The sequence below is a fragment of the Staurois parvus genome, unplaced genomic scaffold, assembly GCF_062004578.1.
Source record: "Staurois parvus isolate SC_StPar_1 unplaced genomic scaffold, SC_StPar_1.0 ptg000157l, whole genome shotgun sequence".
Taxonomy (NCBI): domain Eukaryota; kingdom Metazoa; phylum Chordata; class Amphibia; order Anura; family Ranidae; genus Staurois; species Staurois parvus.
In genome coordinates this window covers 5,414,496-5,435,275 of record NW_028317953.1, presented here as the reverse complement: position 1 = coordinate 5,435,275, position 20,780 = coordinate 5,414,496, and the positions used below count along the sequence as shown (strand labels likewise).

The window sequence follows — 20,780 nt, the reverse complement described above, 5'->3', positions numbered from 1 at the left end:
GGTAAATAAAGTACACACACACACGGTTTCCAATAGTAAGAAACTGGAGAAAAAAAAAAGGCACCCTCCCACTAATTCTAGTGCTTACCAAGGATCTTGACTTGTCCGCCAACTAATGAAACTCCATAATAGCAAATGAGGTAGTAGTATTGAGCAAAAATTAAAATGATTTGTTTAACCACTTGCCCTCCAGAGGATTTACCCCCCTTAATGACCAGGCCTATTTTTGCTGCTTGGCGCTGCATTAATTCAACTGATAATTGCAGTCATGCAATGCTGTACCCAAAACGAAATTTACATCTTTTTTTCACACAAATCAAGCTCTCTTTTGGTAGTAATTGATCACCTGTGCTCTTTTTATTTTTCAAGCTATAAACAAAAAAAAAATAAAAAAAATAAAAAGGCCAAAAATTTTGAAGAAAAACAATATTAAAAGATATAGTAAACTCAAAGATAGTTATAAATTTAAGCCAAAATTTATTCTGCTACGTTTTTGGTAAAAAAAAAAAAAAAAAAAGCCAAAGAAGTGTATATTGATTGTTTCGTGTGAAAGTTATTGTGTCTACAAACTATGGTATAGATACTGCAATTTACGCCATTTTTTGCTATACAGCGCTGCACTAGTTTAATTGAATTGCGCGGTCATGCAATATGGTACATAAATGAAATGTATGTCCTTTTTTCACACAAATAGAGCTTTTGATGGTATTTTATCACCTGTGCGCTTATTTTGGACGCTATAAACAAAAAAGTTTTGAAAAAAAATTCTCTTGTGAAAAAAAAAAAAAAAAAAAAAAAAAAACCCAAAAAACTAAATTTCGTCATAAATGTAGGCCAAAATGTATTCTGCTTTATGTTTTTGGTTAAAAAAAAATTCCAAGAAGTGTATATGGATTGCTTTGTGTGAAAGTTATAGCATCTACAAACTATGGTATAGATAATGAAATTTATACAGCTTTTGCTTTGACTGCATCACATTTCCTGAGGTGCTAAAATACCAGGATAGCACAAACACCCCCAATACCAGGATAGCACAAACACCCCCAAATGACCCATGTTTGGAAAGTAGACACCCTAAGCTATCTGCTAAGAGTCATATCGAGTCCATGGAAGATTTATTTTTTCCCACAAGTTTCTGGAAAATTACAAACTTTTATACAAAGTTGTCAATTAAATTATATATTTCGCGCACAAGCCATGTATATGTGAAATTAAACCCCAAAATACATTCTGCTACTTCTACCGAGTATGGGGGTACCACGTGTGAGACTTTGGGAGCCTAGCCACATGCAGGAGCCTGAAATCTAATGACCACTTAGAGAGCCTGAAGGTGCGTAACTTTGTTTCACTTCCTCACTACTTATCACAGTTTCAGAGGCCCTGAAATGACAGAATAGCACCAAACAACCCCAAAATGACCCCTTTTTGGAAAGTAGACACCCCACAGGAATTTAAAAAGAGGCATGGTGAGTATTTTGCAGATCTCATTTTTTCTCACAAGGTTTTGAAATACAAAAGAAAAAATGTTTGTGTTTTTTTCTTCATTTTCCAAAAACTTGTGGCAAAGGATAACTGCAAAATACTCACCATGCTTCTTATCAATTTCCTTGGGTTGTCTACTTTCCAAAAAAGGAGTCATTTGGGGAGGTTCGGTGCTATCTCCGAAACGGATAGGTAGTCAGGAAGTGTAATGAGGAAATAAAGCCCTTTAAAAGCCTGAAGGTGCTTATTGGATTTTGGGGTCATGTACTTTGCTCCACTGCCAAAACATCTCTCACATGTGGTATCCCCATACTTGGGAGAAGTAGCAGAATGTATTTTGGGGAGTAATTCTACATATACCCATGGCATGTGTGAGCAATAAATCATTTAGCCTCCCTAGCGGTCTGATTATGTCAGTATTTCCGTGCTCAAAGCGGTACAATATTTTCAATGAAAATTTATTTTTTTTATTGTAGGCCTGTAATTCTTAGGAATAACTCACTGAAATCTGTCCGAACAAGAGCCTAGTAAACATCCCGGGTATGATAAAATATGAAACGCAAAATCATAAATTATAATATAATCATAAAAATATAATACATTTAATTTAATAATGTAATCAAACCAAAAAAAACACTGAAAATTTTAAATAGAGCGCCAAGTTTGCACATTGCTAAGTTCAGTCACAAAATCCTTTTCAGTGTCTGATGACGAATTTCCCCACGAATCATCACTCACTTCTGCAAGTGGTTCTACACCCTGTTCCAAATTATTATGCAAATTCTATTTAAGTGTCAAAGATTAAATATTTTGTTTTTCAGTTTAATTCATGGATGGCATTGTGTCTCAGGACTGTTTTGATCACTGAAAACAATCCTCGGACACCTGAGATAATTTGATTGGCAGGTGAGCCCAATTTAAGGAAAAACTACTAAAAAGAGGGTGTTCCACATTATTAAGCAGAGCACCATTTTCAAGCAATATGGGGAAGAAAAAAGGATCTCTCTGCTGTCAAAAAGCATGAAATAGTTCAATGCCTTGGACCAGGTATGAAAACATTAGATATTTCACAAAAACGTAAGCGTTTTTTTTTAAATCACTTTTAATGCCCTCACAGGGAATGCAAATATCCCCTATAACTTCAATGGGCACCGTCAGTCTTTTTTGAGAAATATGGGGTCTATCAGACTCTAGATATCTCCTCTGCTCTTAATTATCTAATCAAACCAAGATTGGTGTGATCAGATGCTTTCCCAATTTACAAATGGCGCGGTTTATATCCTGCGAAACTGAAGTGATGAAATGCTCGTAGCGTCCGATTTCTTAGACTGTAGAGATGATTGCACTATTCCGGTTTCCAATCAGCTCTATGGTCAGCTGACAAACACCGGCTGCATTCTCAGGTTCCCCCAATGGCATGGGACTGTCCAAGAAGGCATCATCTCCCGCTGCTTGTAAAAGCAATCCTGCAGCAAATTAGCCACTAGGATTACCTTTACATGAAAACCGATCGCCAGCTGAAAAAAAAAAAACGATACCAGGATGATGCCTGCAGTTATAGGCATCATCCTGGTATAACCAAAGTCCAGTGATGTTCCAGTACGTCGCTGGTCCTTGTTGGGTATATATGCTATGTTTTTTTTTTGTATGCAGCCTGTGGACGGAATGAAAAAGAAAAAAACTGCCAGAAAAAGTATATGGAATGCCCACCCTTAGAATATGCCGCCCTGCATCCACCCACTTCTATTGGTGGGCACACATTAGGTCACTCGGTGCCACATGCGCCAGTTCCAAGATTATACAAATGTCTAAATAGTGGCATGCTTGAATAAAAATTGTCCACGTATAAGTGGTACCCCATATGGAAAAAGGATGACACCAAGTCCAAAACTATCTTGTCACTACTCCCCATGTAGTCTGGACATTCGGGGGGCTCCACGTTACTATTTTTTTCCCTCGTAAAGCTGAAACTTATATGTACAGCCTGTTGCCCTCTTACAGGTCTTCTACATCTTGACCCCATATCTGGTACACTTGCTGAGGAGAAATTGTTTGAATGCAAGGCAGCCAGAAAAACTGAGGGACTCATCAACGCAGATTTTTTTGCTGGGGAGTATAGACACCTACAAATTTTTGGTTAAGGTGATTTGAGGGGCTGAATTTTGTGGAGCCAGTGAAATTCAGGGTTACCCCGAGGACGACAGTGTATTATCGTTGAAATGCACAAAACATTATACTCATATCTATGCCTGGCCATGGTAGCAGAGAACATGGGCATATGATGAATTGGGTCTGTGGACCAATACAAGTGCAATTCATTTTTTTTTTTTTAATAATGCCCAAGTTGAGGGTTAGGCCCCCCCAAAAAAATGTAAATTCAGAAACCGTAATGGGTTTCCATGCGAATAGTCTGGTAAGGTTTGAATTTGGGTTGGCGGCAATAAATTGTTGTGCATATAAATTGCTTTGATCCACAATCAATGCATACAAATATTTCTTGAAAAAAAGCTCCAAAAAATCAAGGGGAGGAGTTAAATGTGCTGTTTCCACCTGAATTCCGGGTTGGGCAGTGGATGGGGGAAGTATGGGTGCTGCAGAATGTGGGCTGCTAATTGGGATTTTCAAGCACATCTGGAAGGTTACTATGGACCTGTGTGCAAATTCTTGGTGGTTGCGGGACAATACTTGGGCTCGCCAGCACACCAGCTTGTACTGCACTTATGGGACTCGCCACATCACCAAGTGATACTGCAGTGCTGGTATGTGAAAGACCAGGATGTACTAGGCCGCTGGTGCTCGCCAGTTCAACAAAAAGGTAGCGTGGCACTAGTACGGACACTCTGCTCCATATGAGAGTCATCAAAATTTACCAGCAAGTGCTAACAAAGATCAGGTCTGATTCTGCGAACATGGTTTTGTGTGCAATGTATTAAGCGACAGTGACCTACTGACACTGTACTTGCTGGGATAGAAGGGATGGGGGGTAAGCTTGGGAATAAACGCAGGTGCTGGTAGGTATGAGGGCTGATCCCGCTAACGCTGAGTTTTTGGGGACACTATACTAAGATATTGATCAGTTCAGACACTATACTAGCAATGGAGTTTTATTGTGCATGAGCGTGCTCCTGGCAATCAAGAGGTTATATACATATACACATACACACGATTTTGCGCACCTGTGCCGCTCTGTAGCAGTATTTCTGCTATAGAGCGGTCAGGTGGTAGTGGTTTGTGTTACGGCGCTGTGTTACTTTGACAATTGGGCGGTCATGCAACACTGCACCAAAACGAAATTTACATTTTTTCCCATGAATTGAGCCTTCTTTCGGTGGCATTTGATCGCCTGTGCGGTTTTATTTTTTGCAGTTAAAAAAAAATGTATAATATATATATATATATATATATATATATATATATATATATATGAGTTTTTAAAATAAAACATGTCCAGTAAAGAAAAAATAAAAATCAAATGTCATAAATTTAGGCCAAAATGTATTCTGCGACATATCTTTGCAAAAGGAAAAAAAAAAATCCTAGTACATGTAAATTGGTTTACGTGAACGTTATAGCGTCTACAAATGGCAGTGTATATACTGGAATTTTTTTTTTTTTTTTTTATACTAATAATGGCAGTGATCAGTGACTTATGGCGGGACTGCGGCGGACATTCTGACACTGCAGGGGAACTGACGGTGTCACTGGGGATGTCAGTGACCCAAATACAGTGATCAGTGCAAAAAAAAAACAAAAAAAAAAAAACACCTGACTGTACTAATAGCATTGGGGAGTAAGGGGTTAACATTAGAAGGCAATTAAATGGTTAACTGTGTGAGGAAAGGGTTTCACTAGGGGGCAGGGGGTGTGTGCTTCACTGTAACACACTGATCCAGAAGGCTGTGCTCAGTGTTCCTGATCAGTGTGCTTAAAAACTGTCAGAGGAGAGCTGCATTGAAAACAATTCAGTCTTCCTCCCAGTCAGTGTTTGCCGGTAATTGCCAGGCTCCAGCGGGTAATCATCGGCTGGGATCTGGTGGCTGACACCCGTGGCCATGATTGGCAGCACGGGTAGGGTGGGTGTGCGCCTCCTACCCAAAATGAAAAATATCACATACACTAAAATTTATATATTTTACACACACACACACTTTGCGCAGCAGTGCCAACCTGCCGCATTAAATTTACTGTGGCTGGTCGGCAAGCGGTTAATTTACACAAGATTGTATTTTTTGTAATGAGTGGCCATTATTTTTTGCAGGAAAAGCAGTGCGTTAAGACTATTTACTTAATTCATACTTTGTGTATGTCCTACACAATATATATGAGGCAATAAAGTTTCAATTAAAGTATATACACTGCTCAAAAAAATTCAAGCAACACTTTAAATCAGAGTAGAGCATCAAGTTAATTAAACTCCTGGGATATTGATCTGGTCAGCTAAGTAGCAGAGGGGGTTTGTTAATCAGTTTCAGCTGCTTTGGTGTTAATAAAATTAACAGGTGCACTAGATGGGCAACAATGAGACGACCCCCAAAACAGCAATGGTTTTATAGGTGGAGGCCACTGACAATTTCCCTACTCAACTTTTCTGACAGTTTTTCACCAGTTTTGAATTTGGCTAGGGTCAGTGTCACTACTGGTAGCATGAGGCGATACCTGGACCCTACAGAGGTTGCAGACAATCCAACTCCTCCAGGATGGCAGATCAATACGTGCCATTGTCAGAAAGTTTGCTGCGTCTCCCAGCAAAGTCTCAAGAGCATGTAGGAGATTCCAGGAGGCAGGCAGTTACTCTAGGGGAGCTGGACAGGGTCCTAGAAGATCCTTAACCCGTCAGGACTGGTATCTGCTCCTTTGTGAAAGGAGAAACAGGATGAGCATTGCCAGAACCCTACAAAATGACCTCCAACAGGCCACTGGTGTGAGTGTCTCTGACCAAACAACCAGAAACAGATTTCATGAGGGTGGCTGGATGTCCTCTAGTGGGCCCTGTGCTCACTGCCCAGCACCATAGAGCTCAATTGGCATTTGCCATTGAACACCAGAATTGGCAGGTCCGCCACTGGCACCCTGTGCTTTTCACAGATGAGAGCAGGTCCTCTTCCCCCCCCCCCCAAGCACATGATAAACGTGAAAGGATCTGGAGAAGCCGTAGAGAATATTATGCTGCCTGTAACATCATTCAGCATGACAGTTTTGGTGGTGGGTAAGTGGATTTTCCGTTGAGGCATATCCATGGAAGGACGTACAAACCTCTAAAGGCTAGACAATGGCACCCTGTCTGCCATTAGGTATCGGGATGAAATCCTTGGACCCATTGTCAGACCCTACCTTGGTGCACGACAATGCCTGGCCTCAGGTGGCGAGAGCATGCAGGCAGTTCCTGGAGGATGGAGGAACTGATGCCATTGAATGGCCCCCACGCTGAATAAATTGAACAGAACACCTCTGGGATATCATGTTTCGGTCCATCCGACGCCACCAGGTTGCCCTGGTCCAAATCTGGGAGGAAATACCCCAGGACACCATCCGTCAACTCATTAGGAGCATGTCCTGATGTAGTCAGGCATGCATACAAGCACGTGGGGGCCATACAAACTACTGAGTACCATTTTGAGTTGCTGCAATGAAGTTTCAGCAAATTGGACTAACCTGTTGCATCATTTAATCATTTTAATTTTCGGGGTGTCATTGAATTCAGTTCTTCTGTAGGTTGATCATTTTCATTTCCATCAAAATGATGGGGCATCCTTCCATTCCTAACACAGTACCCAGTCCATTTCAGTATACATATCCAGCATTATATTTTTTTGAGCAGTGTATTTTCATTATTGGAAAGTTATGTATATGTGAATATTTCTGGGGAAGGGGTCCATAGCTTTCAACAGATTCTTTAAGAGGCCTGTATCTCAAGAAGAACCCCCGTCCTTGAAGATTGCACGCAAAAAAAAAAAAAAGTATTCATGGTCCCTGGAATACTTGCAATCAGTAGCTCCACTGTCAAGAATGACATCCCCCAAGACACGCTGCTTTTACCAATAGTTCTACTGCACCTTGTATTCCCACTATGAAATACTGACTTCTCAGAGCACCCCCCCTGCTGCTGCCAACGCTCCAGTTCACATGCTCTACCTTACTAGTTAAGTCAATCGGCCACACTGTGCATGCCGTCACCGCATCGTCCCACATGTGGTCTGGGTACCATTGCCCTGAGCAATAAAAAGCTGTAGAAATGGATCCAGATAAAGCCATTCTGATCCTGGGTGGAAGCACTGGGAAGCTATTTTTGTGCAGAGAACTGCACAGATGTGACCACCTTCAGATGGATGGCCCTAACAGGCACAGGTTAGGCCTAGGAAGGGTGCTTCCTGCCTTTTTTGCCAGTGTCCAATCACTGGTAGATGGCACAATTATACTGAAGACGGTGTCTCGTGATGTACAATAAAGAAAGCAACCTTTGTGCTCCCCTCTGATCCAAGCACTGCTTAGTCCTGGAAAAAGGCCTGCCCACCGATGCAAAAAGAAGCCAGGGATGAGGTTGCAAAAACACAGAAGACTTCTAGAAAGAGGGAATGTATTAAAAAGGGAAAAAAAAAAGCCCTTAAGAGAAAAAGTATCTCGTGAAGGAGGTGAAATCCTGGAGATTGGCTTTAAAGGCCTTGACTTGGTTGACTGAGAATAAGCTCCACCCCCTTTAAACCAAGCTTACCCACGTGTTGACTGGATTCTCCACTAACACCTTTAATAACCACAGAGCAGCTCTCAGACAGGGAACTGCAGGTGGGTGGAGCATAGAAAAATAAAGGACTAGTAAAAGTGTTCTGACTAAAACAGCAGGCATCTTGTGGTTTCGGCTACTGGAGGTAAGACTTATACAAAAAAAAGCAAATCTGTAACGTGTATATCATGTACCCACCTCTTTACACGCACACTATGGGCTGCATAACCCTGAACTCCAATCATGACATCTGCTTCATCTAGTACAAAGACACATATGTTCTTCGGATTCACAATCTTCAGCTTGAGGCACCAATCCATGACTGTTCCCGGGGTCCCAACGACAATCTGCGCTTCTATATTGCTGCCTTTAGCCGCTAAAGACAACAAAATAAATCTAATTTTATGGTTTGTATTGATGACAGGCAATGTAAATGTAGATTAATGAAGGTATATTTTTGTGGTAAAACAGCAATAACCTAGTGTCAAATTGTTAGAGTTACATAGTTGCCAAGGTTGAATAAAGACACCAATCCATTCAGTTCAGTCTGTGTGGGCATAAAATTAACCCTCTTGTATTGAACTGTAATGTTGCTGTATTGTCTCCCGCTATATTGTAAAGTGCTGAGCAAACTGTTGGTGCTATATAAAAATCCTGTATAATTAATTATATCTTCCCATAAACCTGTATTTTGTTTGATAAGATGCCCATCTAAAAAAAGTTTTCAAGTATCCACACTTCCTGCTGACACATTGATTGTGGAAGGAGTTCTACATCATAACCATAAAAAACTCTACACAAAAAATGTTAAACTACTTCTCGCCCAACTTCATCCAATGACCTTGTGTAAAAGATCTGATACTGAATAGTTTTTTCCCCTATGCTGGCATAACCGTTAAGATATTTGTTTATTGTGATCATGTCTCCTCTTAAGAGTCTTCTACAGTGAAAAGAAGTTTAAGGATTGCAGATGTTCCGCCTAACAGAGATCCTTCAGTCCTCTTATTAGTTTTGTTGTCGTTCTCTGGGCGCTCTCCAGTTGCAGCACATCCTGCGGACCTGTGACCAAAAAAAAAAAAAAAAAAAAAAAAGAAGGACAGCATACTCCAGATGTGGCTAAATTAGTATTGTAATGTGGTAGAATTATAGTTTCTCTCTGGAGTAAACAGCATTTTTTAAATGCAGGCCAACAGTCTGCTGGCTTTGTTCGCTGCAGCTTGGCATTACAGGACATTGCTGGGTCAGTCATCTACTAGAACCCCCAGAGGTTCTCCCCTTGTGTGTAACTTGCATTTGTGTTTTTATAACCCAAGTGTACCAATTTATACTTTCCCACATTGAACCTCATGCCATGTAGCTGCCCACCTCTAACTGATCGAGTCCTTCCTGAGAAGTTGCTATATCCTGTTGTGGGGGTTTTACCCTGCCACACTTTGTTCAATCTCTGTTTGCCAACGATACAATTTATACCCACCTTCCCCTCTGTTATTTACAAACAAGTTAAATATAATTGGTCCCAGGACAGAGCCTTGGTGCACACCACTTACAATTCAGACCATTTAGAAAATATTCCATTTATCCCCACTCTTTGAGTGCACTCCTTTAACAAGTTTTCTATCCAGGTACATACACCATCTTCAATACCAAACACATCTTAAATTTTTAAATTAAGTGTTTTATGAGGTATCATATCAAATGCTTTGAGGAAATCTAGATACGCTACATCCACAGGGCTTCCGTCTATCCAGATTATAGCTCATTTCCGCAGAATGTTAACAGGTTGGTATAACAAAAACGATCGTAAGTCAATGCCGACTACTACTGATATGGTTTTCATCAGCAAATTCTTGGATATCCTTATTTTCTCTAATAGTTTACAGCTTATTGATGCTAGGCTGACTGGCCTGTAGTTTCCAGGTATTTATCTTGGCCCTTTATGTATTGGAATTACAATAGCTTTTTTCGCCAACGGCTGGTACCGTTCTGGTTAGCAAGTTGTCCTTAAAGATAAGGAATAAGACCATGCTAAGGTCTTTGAGGACTCTTGGGTGTAAGCCATCTGGCCCTGGTAATCTGCCAGCATTCAAGAAAATGTAAAATTTCACATTCCTGATATGTGCCTGCTGTACCATGTACTCTTATGAAAAAGTTTGCTTCCATTGTGTGAGATTCCTGGCGCTTCTGCCAATCCCTTTTTTTTTTTTATTTTTTATTAAAAACTGCCCACACAAGGCATGCAAGCACAGCATGGCCAGTTCTACAGCAGTGCTGGGAAACAAGACTGCTCTCCTTCAATGGTCAGACATGTCCTGACACCCCCCCCTTGCACAGCCACTCACTGGGAAGTTGTGTGTGGCTGTTCCTCCTCCCGCAGCTCTTATGAACAGAGGGCATGTAAACACACACACACGTACTGGGACAACCCTCCAAATCATTGGCTTCAGGTGTTCCAATCACCTCCATGGACACAGATGTATAAAATCAAGCACCTAGGCATGCAGACTGCTTCTACAAACATTTGTGAAAGAATGGGTCATTCGGAGCTCAGTGAATTCAAGCGTGGTACCGTAATAAGTTGCTACCTGTGCAATAAGTCCATCCATAACATTTCCTTGCTATTATATCACGAACAGAAGACTGGAATATTTAACAAAGGTGGAAGCAACAGGGAGCAGCAGCAACTCAGCCACGAAATGGTAAGTCACAAAATGAGAGCAGGGTCAGCACATGCTAAAGCACACAGAAGTCAGCAACTGTCTGCAGAGTCAACAGCTAAAGAGCTCCAAACTGTGTGGCCTTCAGATTAGCACAACAGTGCATAGAGAGCTTCATGGGATGGGTTTCCATGGCCGAGCAGCTGCATCCAAGCCTTACATCACCAAGTGCAATGCAAAGCGTCTGATGCAGTGGTATAAAGCACGCATCCACTGGACTACAGCAGTGGAGACATGTTCTCTGGAGTGGCAAATCACGCTTCTTTCTGGCGATCCAATGGACGGGTCCGGGTCTGGCAATTGCCAGGAGAATGGTACTTGCCTGGCTGCACTGTGCCAAGTGTAAAGTTTGGTGGGGGGGGGTTATGGTGTGGGGTTGCTTTTCATGGGTTGGGCTTGGACCCTTGGTTCCAGTGAAGGAACTCCTATGGCATCAGCACACCAAGCCATTTGACAATTTCATGCTCCCAACTTTGTGGGAACAGTTTGGGGATGACCCCTTCCTGTTCCAATAGCACTGTGCACCAGTGCACACAGAAAAGTCCATAAAGACATGGATGAGAGAGTTTGGGATGGAGGAACTTGACTGGCCCGCACAGAGTCCGGACCTCAACCTGATAGAACACCTTTGCGATGAATTAGAGCGGAGACTGCAAGCCAGACATCAATGCCTGACTTCACAAATGTGCTTCTGGAAGAATGGTCAAACATTCCCATAGACACTTCTAAACCTTGTGGAAAGCCTTCCCAGAAGAGTTGAAGCTGCTATATCTGCAAAAGGGTAGGCCAACTCAATATTGAACCCTATGGACTAAGACTGGGATACCATTAAAGTTCATGTGCGTGCCAAGGCAGGCATCCCAATACTTTTGGCAATATAGTGTGTATTGTATCCCACAGAAGTGAGTAAACCCCTCACATTTTTGTAAAGATTTTATATCTTTTCATGTGACATTAAGAAATGACACTTTGCTACAATGTAAAGTAGTGAGAGTGTACAGCTTGTATACCAGTGTAAATTTGCGGTCCCCTCAAAATAACTCCACACAGCCATTAATGTCTAAACTGCTGGCAACAAAAGTGAGTACACCCCTAAGTAAAAATGTCCAAATTGGGCCCAAAGTGTCAATATTTTGTGTGGCCACCATTCTTTTCCAGCACTGCCTTAACCCTCTTGGGCATGGAGTTCACCAGTTTCACAGGTTGCCTCTGGAGTCTTCTTCCACTCACGGAGCTGGGGGGGGGGGGGGGGGGTTGTTAAAGAGACCTTGCGCTCCTCCACTTTCTATTTGAGGAAGCCCCACAGATGCTCAATAGGGTTTAGGTGTGGGTACATGCTTGGCCAGCCACCTTTACCTTCAGCTTCTTTAGCAAGGCAGTGGTAGTCCTGGAGGTGTGTTTGGGGTTATGTTGGAATACTGCACTGCAGCCCAGTCTCCAAATGGAAGGGATCATGCTCTGCTTCAGTAGATCACAGTACATATTGGCATTCATTTTTCCCTCAATGAACTGTAGCTCCTCAGTGTCAGAAACACTCATGCAGCCCCAGACCATGACACTCCCACCACCATGCTTTACTGTAGGCAAGACACTTGTCTTGGTACTCCTCACCTGGTTGCCGCCACACACGATTGACACCATCTGAACCAAATAAGTTTCTTGGTCTCATCAGACCGCAGGGCATGGTTCCAGTAATCCATGTCCTTAATCTGCTTGTCTTAAGCAAAATGTTTGCGGGCTCTCTTCTGCATCATCTTTAGAAAAGGCTTCCTTCTGGGACGACAGCCATGCAGAGCAATTTGATGCAGTGTGCGGCGTATGTTCTGAGCACTGACAGGCTGACCCTCCCACCCCCTCAACCTCTGCAACAATGCTGGCAGCACTCATACATCTATTTCCCAAAGACAACCTCTGGATATGACGCTGAGCACGTGCACTCAACTTCTTTGGCCGACCATGGCGATGTCTGTTCTGAGTGGAACCTGGCCATCTTTATGTAGAGCAACAATTCTTTTTTTCAGATCCTCAGAGAGTTCTTTGCCATGAGGTGCCATGTTGAAACTCCAGTGATCAGTAAGAGTGAGAGCGATAACACCAAATTTAAATACACCTGCTCCCCATTCACACCTGAGACCTTGTAACACTGAGTCACATGACACCAGGGAGGGAAACGGCTAATTGGGCCCAATCTGGACATTTTCACTTAAGGGTGTACTCACTTTTGTTGCCAGTGGTTTAGACATTATTGGCTGTGTGGAGTTATTTTGAGGGGACAGTAAATTTACACAGTTATACAAGTTGTACACTCACTACTTTACATTGTAACAAAGTAATTTCTTCAGTGTTGTCACATGAAATGATACTATTACCAACTCCATGATTTACTGTAGGAATGTTATCTGGATGGTGAGCTGTATTGGAATTCCAGCAGCCATTCCGTTTAGGTCAACTAATTCAATTTTAGTCTCATCTGACCAGACCACTTTTCCCATGCGACCTCAATCTTCAAGGTGCATTTTGACAAAGCTCAGTTGTGACTGCATGTGGCCTTTGAGTGGCTTTTTTTCTTGTGGCCCTCCCATGCAAGCCACATTTGTGGAGAATTTTGAGATAGCGTTGTCACACTATGACCACCTTTTGTCAAAATTCCTGGAACTGCTTTAGAGTTGCTTTAGGCCACTTGGTAGCCTCGGACCAGTTTCCTTCTGGCCCTTTCATCCAGTTTGGAGCAATGTCCTGAGCCAGGGACTGTCTTTGTTGTACAAAATACCTTCCACTTCTTAAGACTTCACTGTGTTTTTAGGCGTTGATAAAGCCTTTGACTTTTTTTGGATCCATTTCCAGACTTGTGCCTGTCCACAACTAATTGCAGAGATCTATTGACAGTGCCTTGCCACCCATAGTTTGCTTCAGTTGCACTATCAGGGACTGAAATGCTCCAGAAAAGCTTTTCATGCTGATAAAAAAGGACCACAACTGATCGCAGTTGAACATCAAATGGCTGTGTGCCATTGAGAAGGTGATTAGCTACACCTGATTGAGTTTACAAGTAATTTTTAGGAGAAAAGAAAGAATCTTACCCAAGCTCACCCGCTCTGTTAGAATGGACGCTGAAGATCGGTGCACAAGCTGGACGTCCAACTCCACATATAGTAATTCCAAAACAAACAAAAAACCCCCCCCCCAAAAAACCCACACTGGCAACTCTGCATACTCCAATGCTTATAGATTGGCCACACAAAACATGAATACACTAAAAAAAAAAAAAGGTGCTAATGCATTTTAGCTATATAGCTTTCCTTATAACTTTTTTTTTTATTGTAGAATATACAAACAAAAAAAAAACCCAATCATGGAGGCACACTACAGACAATCTAAAAACAGTACACAGGTAACTGCACATGGATGGAACTGACGAGTTGTAACATCTGGGATATACGTAGACTTATTTTTGAAAGCTTAAGTACTGTAATGAGTCTTCTTTGAACCCAGCAGTGCTTTTGTATTAAGAATGTGGATCCACCACACTTCCCTCGCTAGCAGCATGCGATGTAAGTTTCCACCTCATCATCCAGCAGGTACTGAAAAAGCGGACTTAATTTCTTATTTGAGCCAGAATGATTTTATTTTGGAATTCACCAGTATCCATCATCCCAAGTACATACACTATTTGGACGTTCTTACAGGTGAGGTCAATACAGGAGAAACATAGGAGAGAAAATGAGGGTAATTCTTTTCGGTTAGCCTCCAGCTGTCATCGATTCCACACAGTAAAATCTTCCTACAGCAGAGTTTGAGAGCTAGGAGGAACTGTGTCACACAAGACTATTACGTGCCCGTGGATATAAAAGAACAGTGGATCTCAAAAAGCCGAAGCATAGCCACACAGGACTGATCTTGACAGAGAGCCTGCTTCAAAAGTGAAACATTGATTACAGCATATTCAATTAAGTTTTGTAACATTTTCTACTGAACTAGTTCAATTAAAAAAAACATTTCTCCAATCTTTATATGGACAAGGAATTGCATACCATTCTTATTGGTTGCAATTTTTCTAGCAGACGGCACCTACACTGGGGTGTATTTTATCTCCTAGTTTATTCTACTCAGACACCACCTCTCGTTCTAGCACTTTGTTGCAGATATAACACCTGCAGGTACTGTAAAACCAGGTTGTGTCTTACCACTGGAAAACCTTTTCCAAATAAACAGTATATTAACTGTAATACATAATCAGTGGTATAGATTATCGAGTGCAATATTTGTAAGATGCAGTATGTGGAATGCACCGCATGCCCCTTAGAATTAGAATCTGAGCACTAACACCAATAACCACAATGCCAAGAATATACATTTTATATTATACAGTGAAGGAAATAAGTATTTGATCCCCTGCTGATTTTTAATATTTACCCACTCACAAAAATGATCAGTCTAAAAATCAAATAGGTGTATTGTAACACAGACAAAATAGCAACAACAAATTCAAAAGAAATGCATGTCTAACAAATTATGCACGGATTTGCATGTTCATAAGGGAAATAAGTATTTGATCCCCTTCACAAAATATGTACTTGGTACTTAATGGCAAATCCCTTGCTGGCAATCACAGAGGTCAGACGTTTCCTGTAGTTGACCACCAGGTTTGCACACATCTCAGGAGGGATTTTGTCCCACTCCTCTTGGCAGATCCTCTCCAAGTCTTTAAGGTTTGGTGGCTGACGTTTGGCAACTCTTTCAGCTCCCGCCACAGATTTTTCAATTGGATTAAGGTCTGGAGACTGGCTAGGCCAGGACCTTAATATGCTTCTTCCTGAGCCACTCCTTTGTAGCCTTGGCCATGTGTTTTGGGTCATTGTCATGCTGAGACACCCATCCACAACCCATTTTCAATGCTTTGACTAAGGGAAGAAGGTTCTCACCCAAGATTTGACGGTACATTGCCCCGTCCATCAGCCCTTTGATACGGTGCAGTTGTCCTGTCCCCTTAGCAGAAAAACACCCCCAAAGCAGAATGTTTCCACTACCATGTTTGACAGTTGGGATGGTGTTTTTGGGGTCATAGGCAGCATTCCTCCTCCTACAAACACAGCGAGTTGAAGCCAAAGAGCTCAATTTTGGTTTCATCTGACCACAACACTTTCAACCAGTGCTCCTCTGCATCAGATGTTCAGTGGCAAACTTCAGAAGGGCCTGGACATGTGCTCTCTTTTGCAGAGGGACCTTGTGGGCACTGCAGGATTTCAATCCTTGTCGGCATAGTGTGTTACCAATTGTTTTCTTAGTGACTGTGGTCCCAGCTGCCTGGAGATAATTGACAAGGTCCTCACGTGTAGTTCTGGGATGATTCCTCATTGTTCTCATGATCATTGACACTCCACAAGGCGAGATCTTGCATGGTGCACCAGACCTAGGGAGGACTGACAGTTGTGTTTCTTCCATTTGCAAATGATTGCACCAACTGTTGTCACCTTCTCACCAAGCTGCTTGGCGATAGTTTGGTAGCCCAGTCCAGCCTTGTGTAGGTCTACAATCTTGTCCCTGACATCCTTGGACAGCTCTTTGCCATGGTGGAGAGTTTGGAATCATTGTTTGATTGCTCCTGTGGACAGGTGTCTTTTATACAGGTAACAAAATGAGATTAGCAGCACTCTTTAAGAGGCTACTTCTAATCTCAGCTTGTTACCTGTACGAAAGACACCTGGTAGCCAGAAATCCTGCTGAATGATAGGGGGATCAAATACTTATTTCCCTTATGAACATGCAAATCAGTGCATAATTTGTTAGACATGCATTTCTTTTGATTTTTTTGTTGCTACTCTGTCTCTCAGTATTACAATACACCTACCATTCGATTTTTAGACTGATCATTTCTTTGTGAGTGGGCAAACATACAAAATTAGCAGGGGATCAAATACTTTTCCTTCACTGTAAGTACTGTATTGCATCTCCATTTTCCCAGATGTTACAACTCAACATTTGTCAGTTCCCTCACCCCCGCTTCACACCTTTGTGGCTGTGCGGGCCGCATTTTGCTCGGGCCCGAGAGCCTATTCATTTGAATGTACTCCCGTGCCACGCAGGGAAAGTAGTCCCTGCACCACTTTGAAAACACAGCCCGCACGGGAACCTCGGTTTCCAGTACGGTTGCGTTTCCCAGTGTGGACGACGTGCCATTAGAACTAATGAAACCCGCCCACAGGTCCTCATGTCTGTGCGGGTGGGTGTGGCTGCACGGATTTTCATGCGGATCCGCAGCGGCACCACCCACACAGATGTGAACCTAGGGTTAATGTGCAATTACCTATGTACTAATTGTTTTTAAATGGCTGTAGTCCCGCCTCCATGACTGGTTGTGGAGCTGGGCTTAAAAAGTATACAAGCATCAATTTATTTTTTTTTAGAGCACACTGAGGAATAGCTGAAACATGTTAACACGTTTTACTGTATTCATGTTGTATGGCCAATAAACAAGAATCAAAAGAGCACACTGAGTTGCCAGCATTTTTTGTTTTGGAATTTTGAGATCTTTTCCAACTGCACGATTCTGGTTTTTACATTTTAGTGAATCTCTCTCTCCCCTTGGATGTTATAAGTTATAACTGCAGCTGGATAAAATGTAAAAAAAAAAAAAAACCCCCCCAAAAAAAACACAACTATCTCCATTAAAAGGCTGCAAAGTAACAAAATTTAATTTAAAAAAGGGGGGGGGGGGTTGTTGATTTTCTATACCTACTCTTTAGCATGCCTTTTTATGCTCAAATTTAACCACCCAGGTTAAAGCTTTAGTATTTATATTTATTGCCTTTTGGAATACACTGGCTAATGCCATTATTCAAGATGGAAGTATCCTCCCATTTAAATGTGTAGTATGGTGCAAATTTAGCTCTCTTGAAATTTAATGTGCTTGTCCAACCCCATCTGCTTTTCCTATAAATTACGGTGAATGTAATAATCCTGTGATCGCCGTTTCCCCTAGTTATCTCTTACTTCCACATTCGCTATCAGCTCAGTTTTTTGTAATTATTGGGTCACGCACAGCCTTGTTTCTAGTTGGGGCTTCCACCAATTGACATATGAAAATTGTCCTGCAAGACTTTCAGGAACTTACAGGCCTTAGAGTGAGCAGTTCCATCTGCCCCCCAGTCAATATCTGGATAATTAAAGTGATAACATTGCCCTGTCTTGCCAACATTTCTAACTGCAAGAGCAGATCAGACTTTTCAGGGTAGGGGGCCTTTGCATACCCCACTAATAATTTCCCTTTGTGGCTGGAGCTTTGAAGGGAAGAAAGATTCCACCTCCTCACTTGTGTTCACGAGCAAAATTGACAAATATGCACACCCTCTCCCTCTTCTACCCATCTTATCTCCTTGATACAGCAAGTACCCCTGAACAGCCACAAGCCAGTCATGCATGCTGTCAAACCAGATCTCTGATACTGCCACAAAGTAAAAATACTTCTATATCAGTAGTTCCAGTTTTTCTATTTTGTTCAAACTCCTAGCATTTGTGAACATTCCTTATCAGTTTCTATGGGAGCATATTTTATCCCCAATTGGGCTGCAGTAAGATTCTAGCAACCTACATGCAGTGGACATGTGTACTCCAGTTACACTACCAACAGTGACTGCAGTATCACCTTTTGCCTCTTGCACAAACTTGCAAAGTTATGATGCTTATTAAAAATATTGTGGCATCGTGTCCGCACATTAAGAGTTTTTCAAGACGCTTGTCAGCATAGGGAATGACAGTAGACCAACTGATTGTTAAACTAGTGGCTATGACTTTGCAATCCTTGCACCTTTTCCCCATTTTGGTTTATATAGGAGTTGGATCCCTTTATCTTTTGCTTTTTCGAGTTTGCCTTTTCTTAGATCCATCTTTCACTCACTGGTGTCTTCTGGTAAATTTATAATACAATGAAGTTATCTTAAAATTTAGTTTGTGTATACAGTGGGGAAAGTCATTATACAGTATTTATATAGCGCTAAAAGGTTTGCTCAGCGCTGTACATTGTAGTGGGGGACAGAACATGAGACAGTACAGTAACAAAACAAAACACGAGGGGGTCAAGGGCCCTGCTCTTTCGAGCTTACAATCTAGGAGGGAGGGGATAGTGGTACAGGAGGAAGTGGCTGTGGGGGATGGAGTGGTAGGAGGAGATTGGCTGTTAGGTGAGGGTGGGGTAGGCTTCCCTGAAGAGATGGGTTTGCAGGGTGCGCCTAAAAGGTGAGGAGGGTAGGTAACAGTCTGATGGATTAGGGTAGTGAGTTCCAGAGGATGGGGGAAGTCCTGGAGAAGTCCTGCAGTTGGGCGTGGGAGGTGGAGACCAGAGAGCTAGAAAGTAGGAGGTCTTGTGAGGAGCGAAGAGTACGGGTTGGGTGGTATTTGGCTATCAGGTCGATGAGGTAGTTTGGGACAGCGTTATGAAGGGCTTTGTATGTCTGTGTTAGTAGTTTGAATTTAATGCGTTGGGCAATCGGGAGCCAGTGGAGGGAATGACAGAGGGGGGGTGGCAGAAGCGGATAAGTCTGGCCGCTGAGTTCAGGATAGACTGAAGCAGGGATAGTCTGATGAGATAGGCCAGTGAGAAGGAAGTTGCAGTAGTCCAGACGTTCGATAATAAGGAAGTGAACGAGTTTAGTAGTGTCTGGGGTTAGGAACGTACGTGTTTTGGAGATGTTGCGGAGGTGGAGCCTGCATGAGTTTGCCAACAATTGGAAGGACAGGTTTGAGTCTAGAGTGACACCTAGGACTTTGGCTTGTGGGGTGGGACTGATGGTGGCGTTGTTGGTCGTGATGGAGAGGGTGGGGGGTGCGGGGGAAATCAGGAGCTCTGTTTTGGAAAGGTTCAATTTGAGGAAATGGAGCGACATCCAGTCTGTCGTTCAGTAGGTGGGTGATATGGGCGGAGACTGAAGGGGTGGAGAGGTAAATTTGCGTGTCATCGGCGTAGAGGCGATAGTTGAAGCCGTAGGAGTGTATCAGATTGCCGAGGGAGGAGGTGTAGATGGAGAAGAGAAGGGGCCCCGAGGACAGAGCCTTGGGGGACCCCAACAGAGAGGGGGAGAGGGGGAGGTGGTAGCGTTCTAGGTAATGCTGAAGGAGCGTTGGGATAGATAGGAGGAGAGCCAGGAGAGAGCGGAGTCTCTGATGCCGAGGGAGTGTAGTTTATTAAGGAGGGGGTGGTAAACTGTCGAATGCCGTGAAAAGATCGAGGAGTAAGAGGACTGAGTAGTGGCCATTAGTTTTGGTGGTTAGCAGGTCGTTAGTGATTTTGAGTAGGGCGGTTTCGGTGGAGTGTAGGGGACGGAAGCTAGACTGTAGTGGATCGAGGAGAATGTTGTCAGTGAGGTGGGTGCTTAGGCGATTGTAGACTAAGCGCTCAAGGAGCTTGGAAGTAAATGGCAGCAGGGAGATGGGTCTAAGGTTGTTCAGATCGGTGGGGTCCAGGGAGGGTTTTTTTTGAGTATGGGGGTGATGTGCGCGTGCTTTAAGGGGGGAGGGGAATGCACCAGTAGAGGGAGAGATTGAAGATGTGGGTGAGTGAGCGTAGGATGGAGGAGGAGGGTGACCGGAGGAGTTGTGTGGGGACAGGGTCAAGGGGGCAAGTGGTGAGGCGGGCTTCTGAGAAGACCTTAGTGACCTCCTCAGTGGTAGCAAGGCTGAAGGAGCGGAGTGTTGGGGAGGTTATGGTGTGTGGGATGTTAGGTGTGGTGGGGGGGTAGGGCGGTTGCGAGGTCAGAGGAGGGGAGAGTTGATGGGGTTATAGTGGGAGGCTAGGTGGGTAAGAAGGTTGAGCATTAGCGATGTCCTTACGGATTACATCGATCTTATTTTGGAAGTGATTGGCAATCTCGTGG

General features: G+C 42.8%; 1 protein-coding gene across 1 annotated transcript in view; it reads right to left on the bottom strand.

The window, feature by feature from the left end:
• The window catches only part of LOC149463190 (ATP-dependent RNA helicase DDX25-like), an 88,795-nt gene that overhangs the window by 24,154 nt on the left and 43,861 nt on the right, over positions 1 to 20,780 (bottom strand). Inside the window, exon 8 of the mRNA XM_089675748.1 lies at positions 8,399 to 8,576. Within this exon, the coding sequence (XP_089531874.1) occupies positions 8,399 to 8,576 (178 nt within the window). The remainder of the gene's footprint in view (positions 1 to 8,398; positions 8,577 to 20,780) is intronic.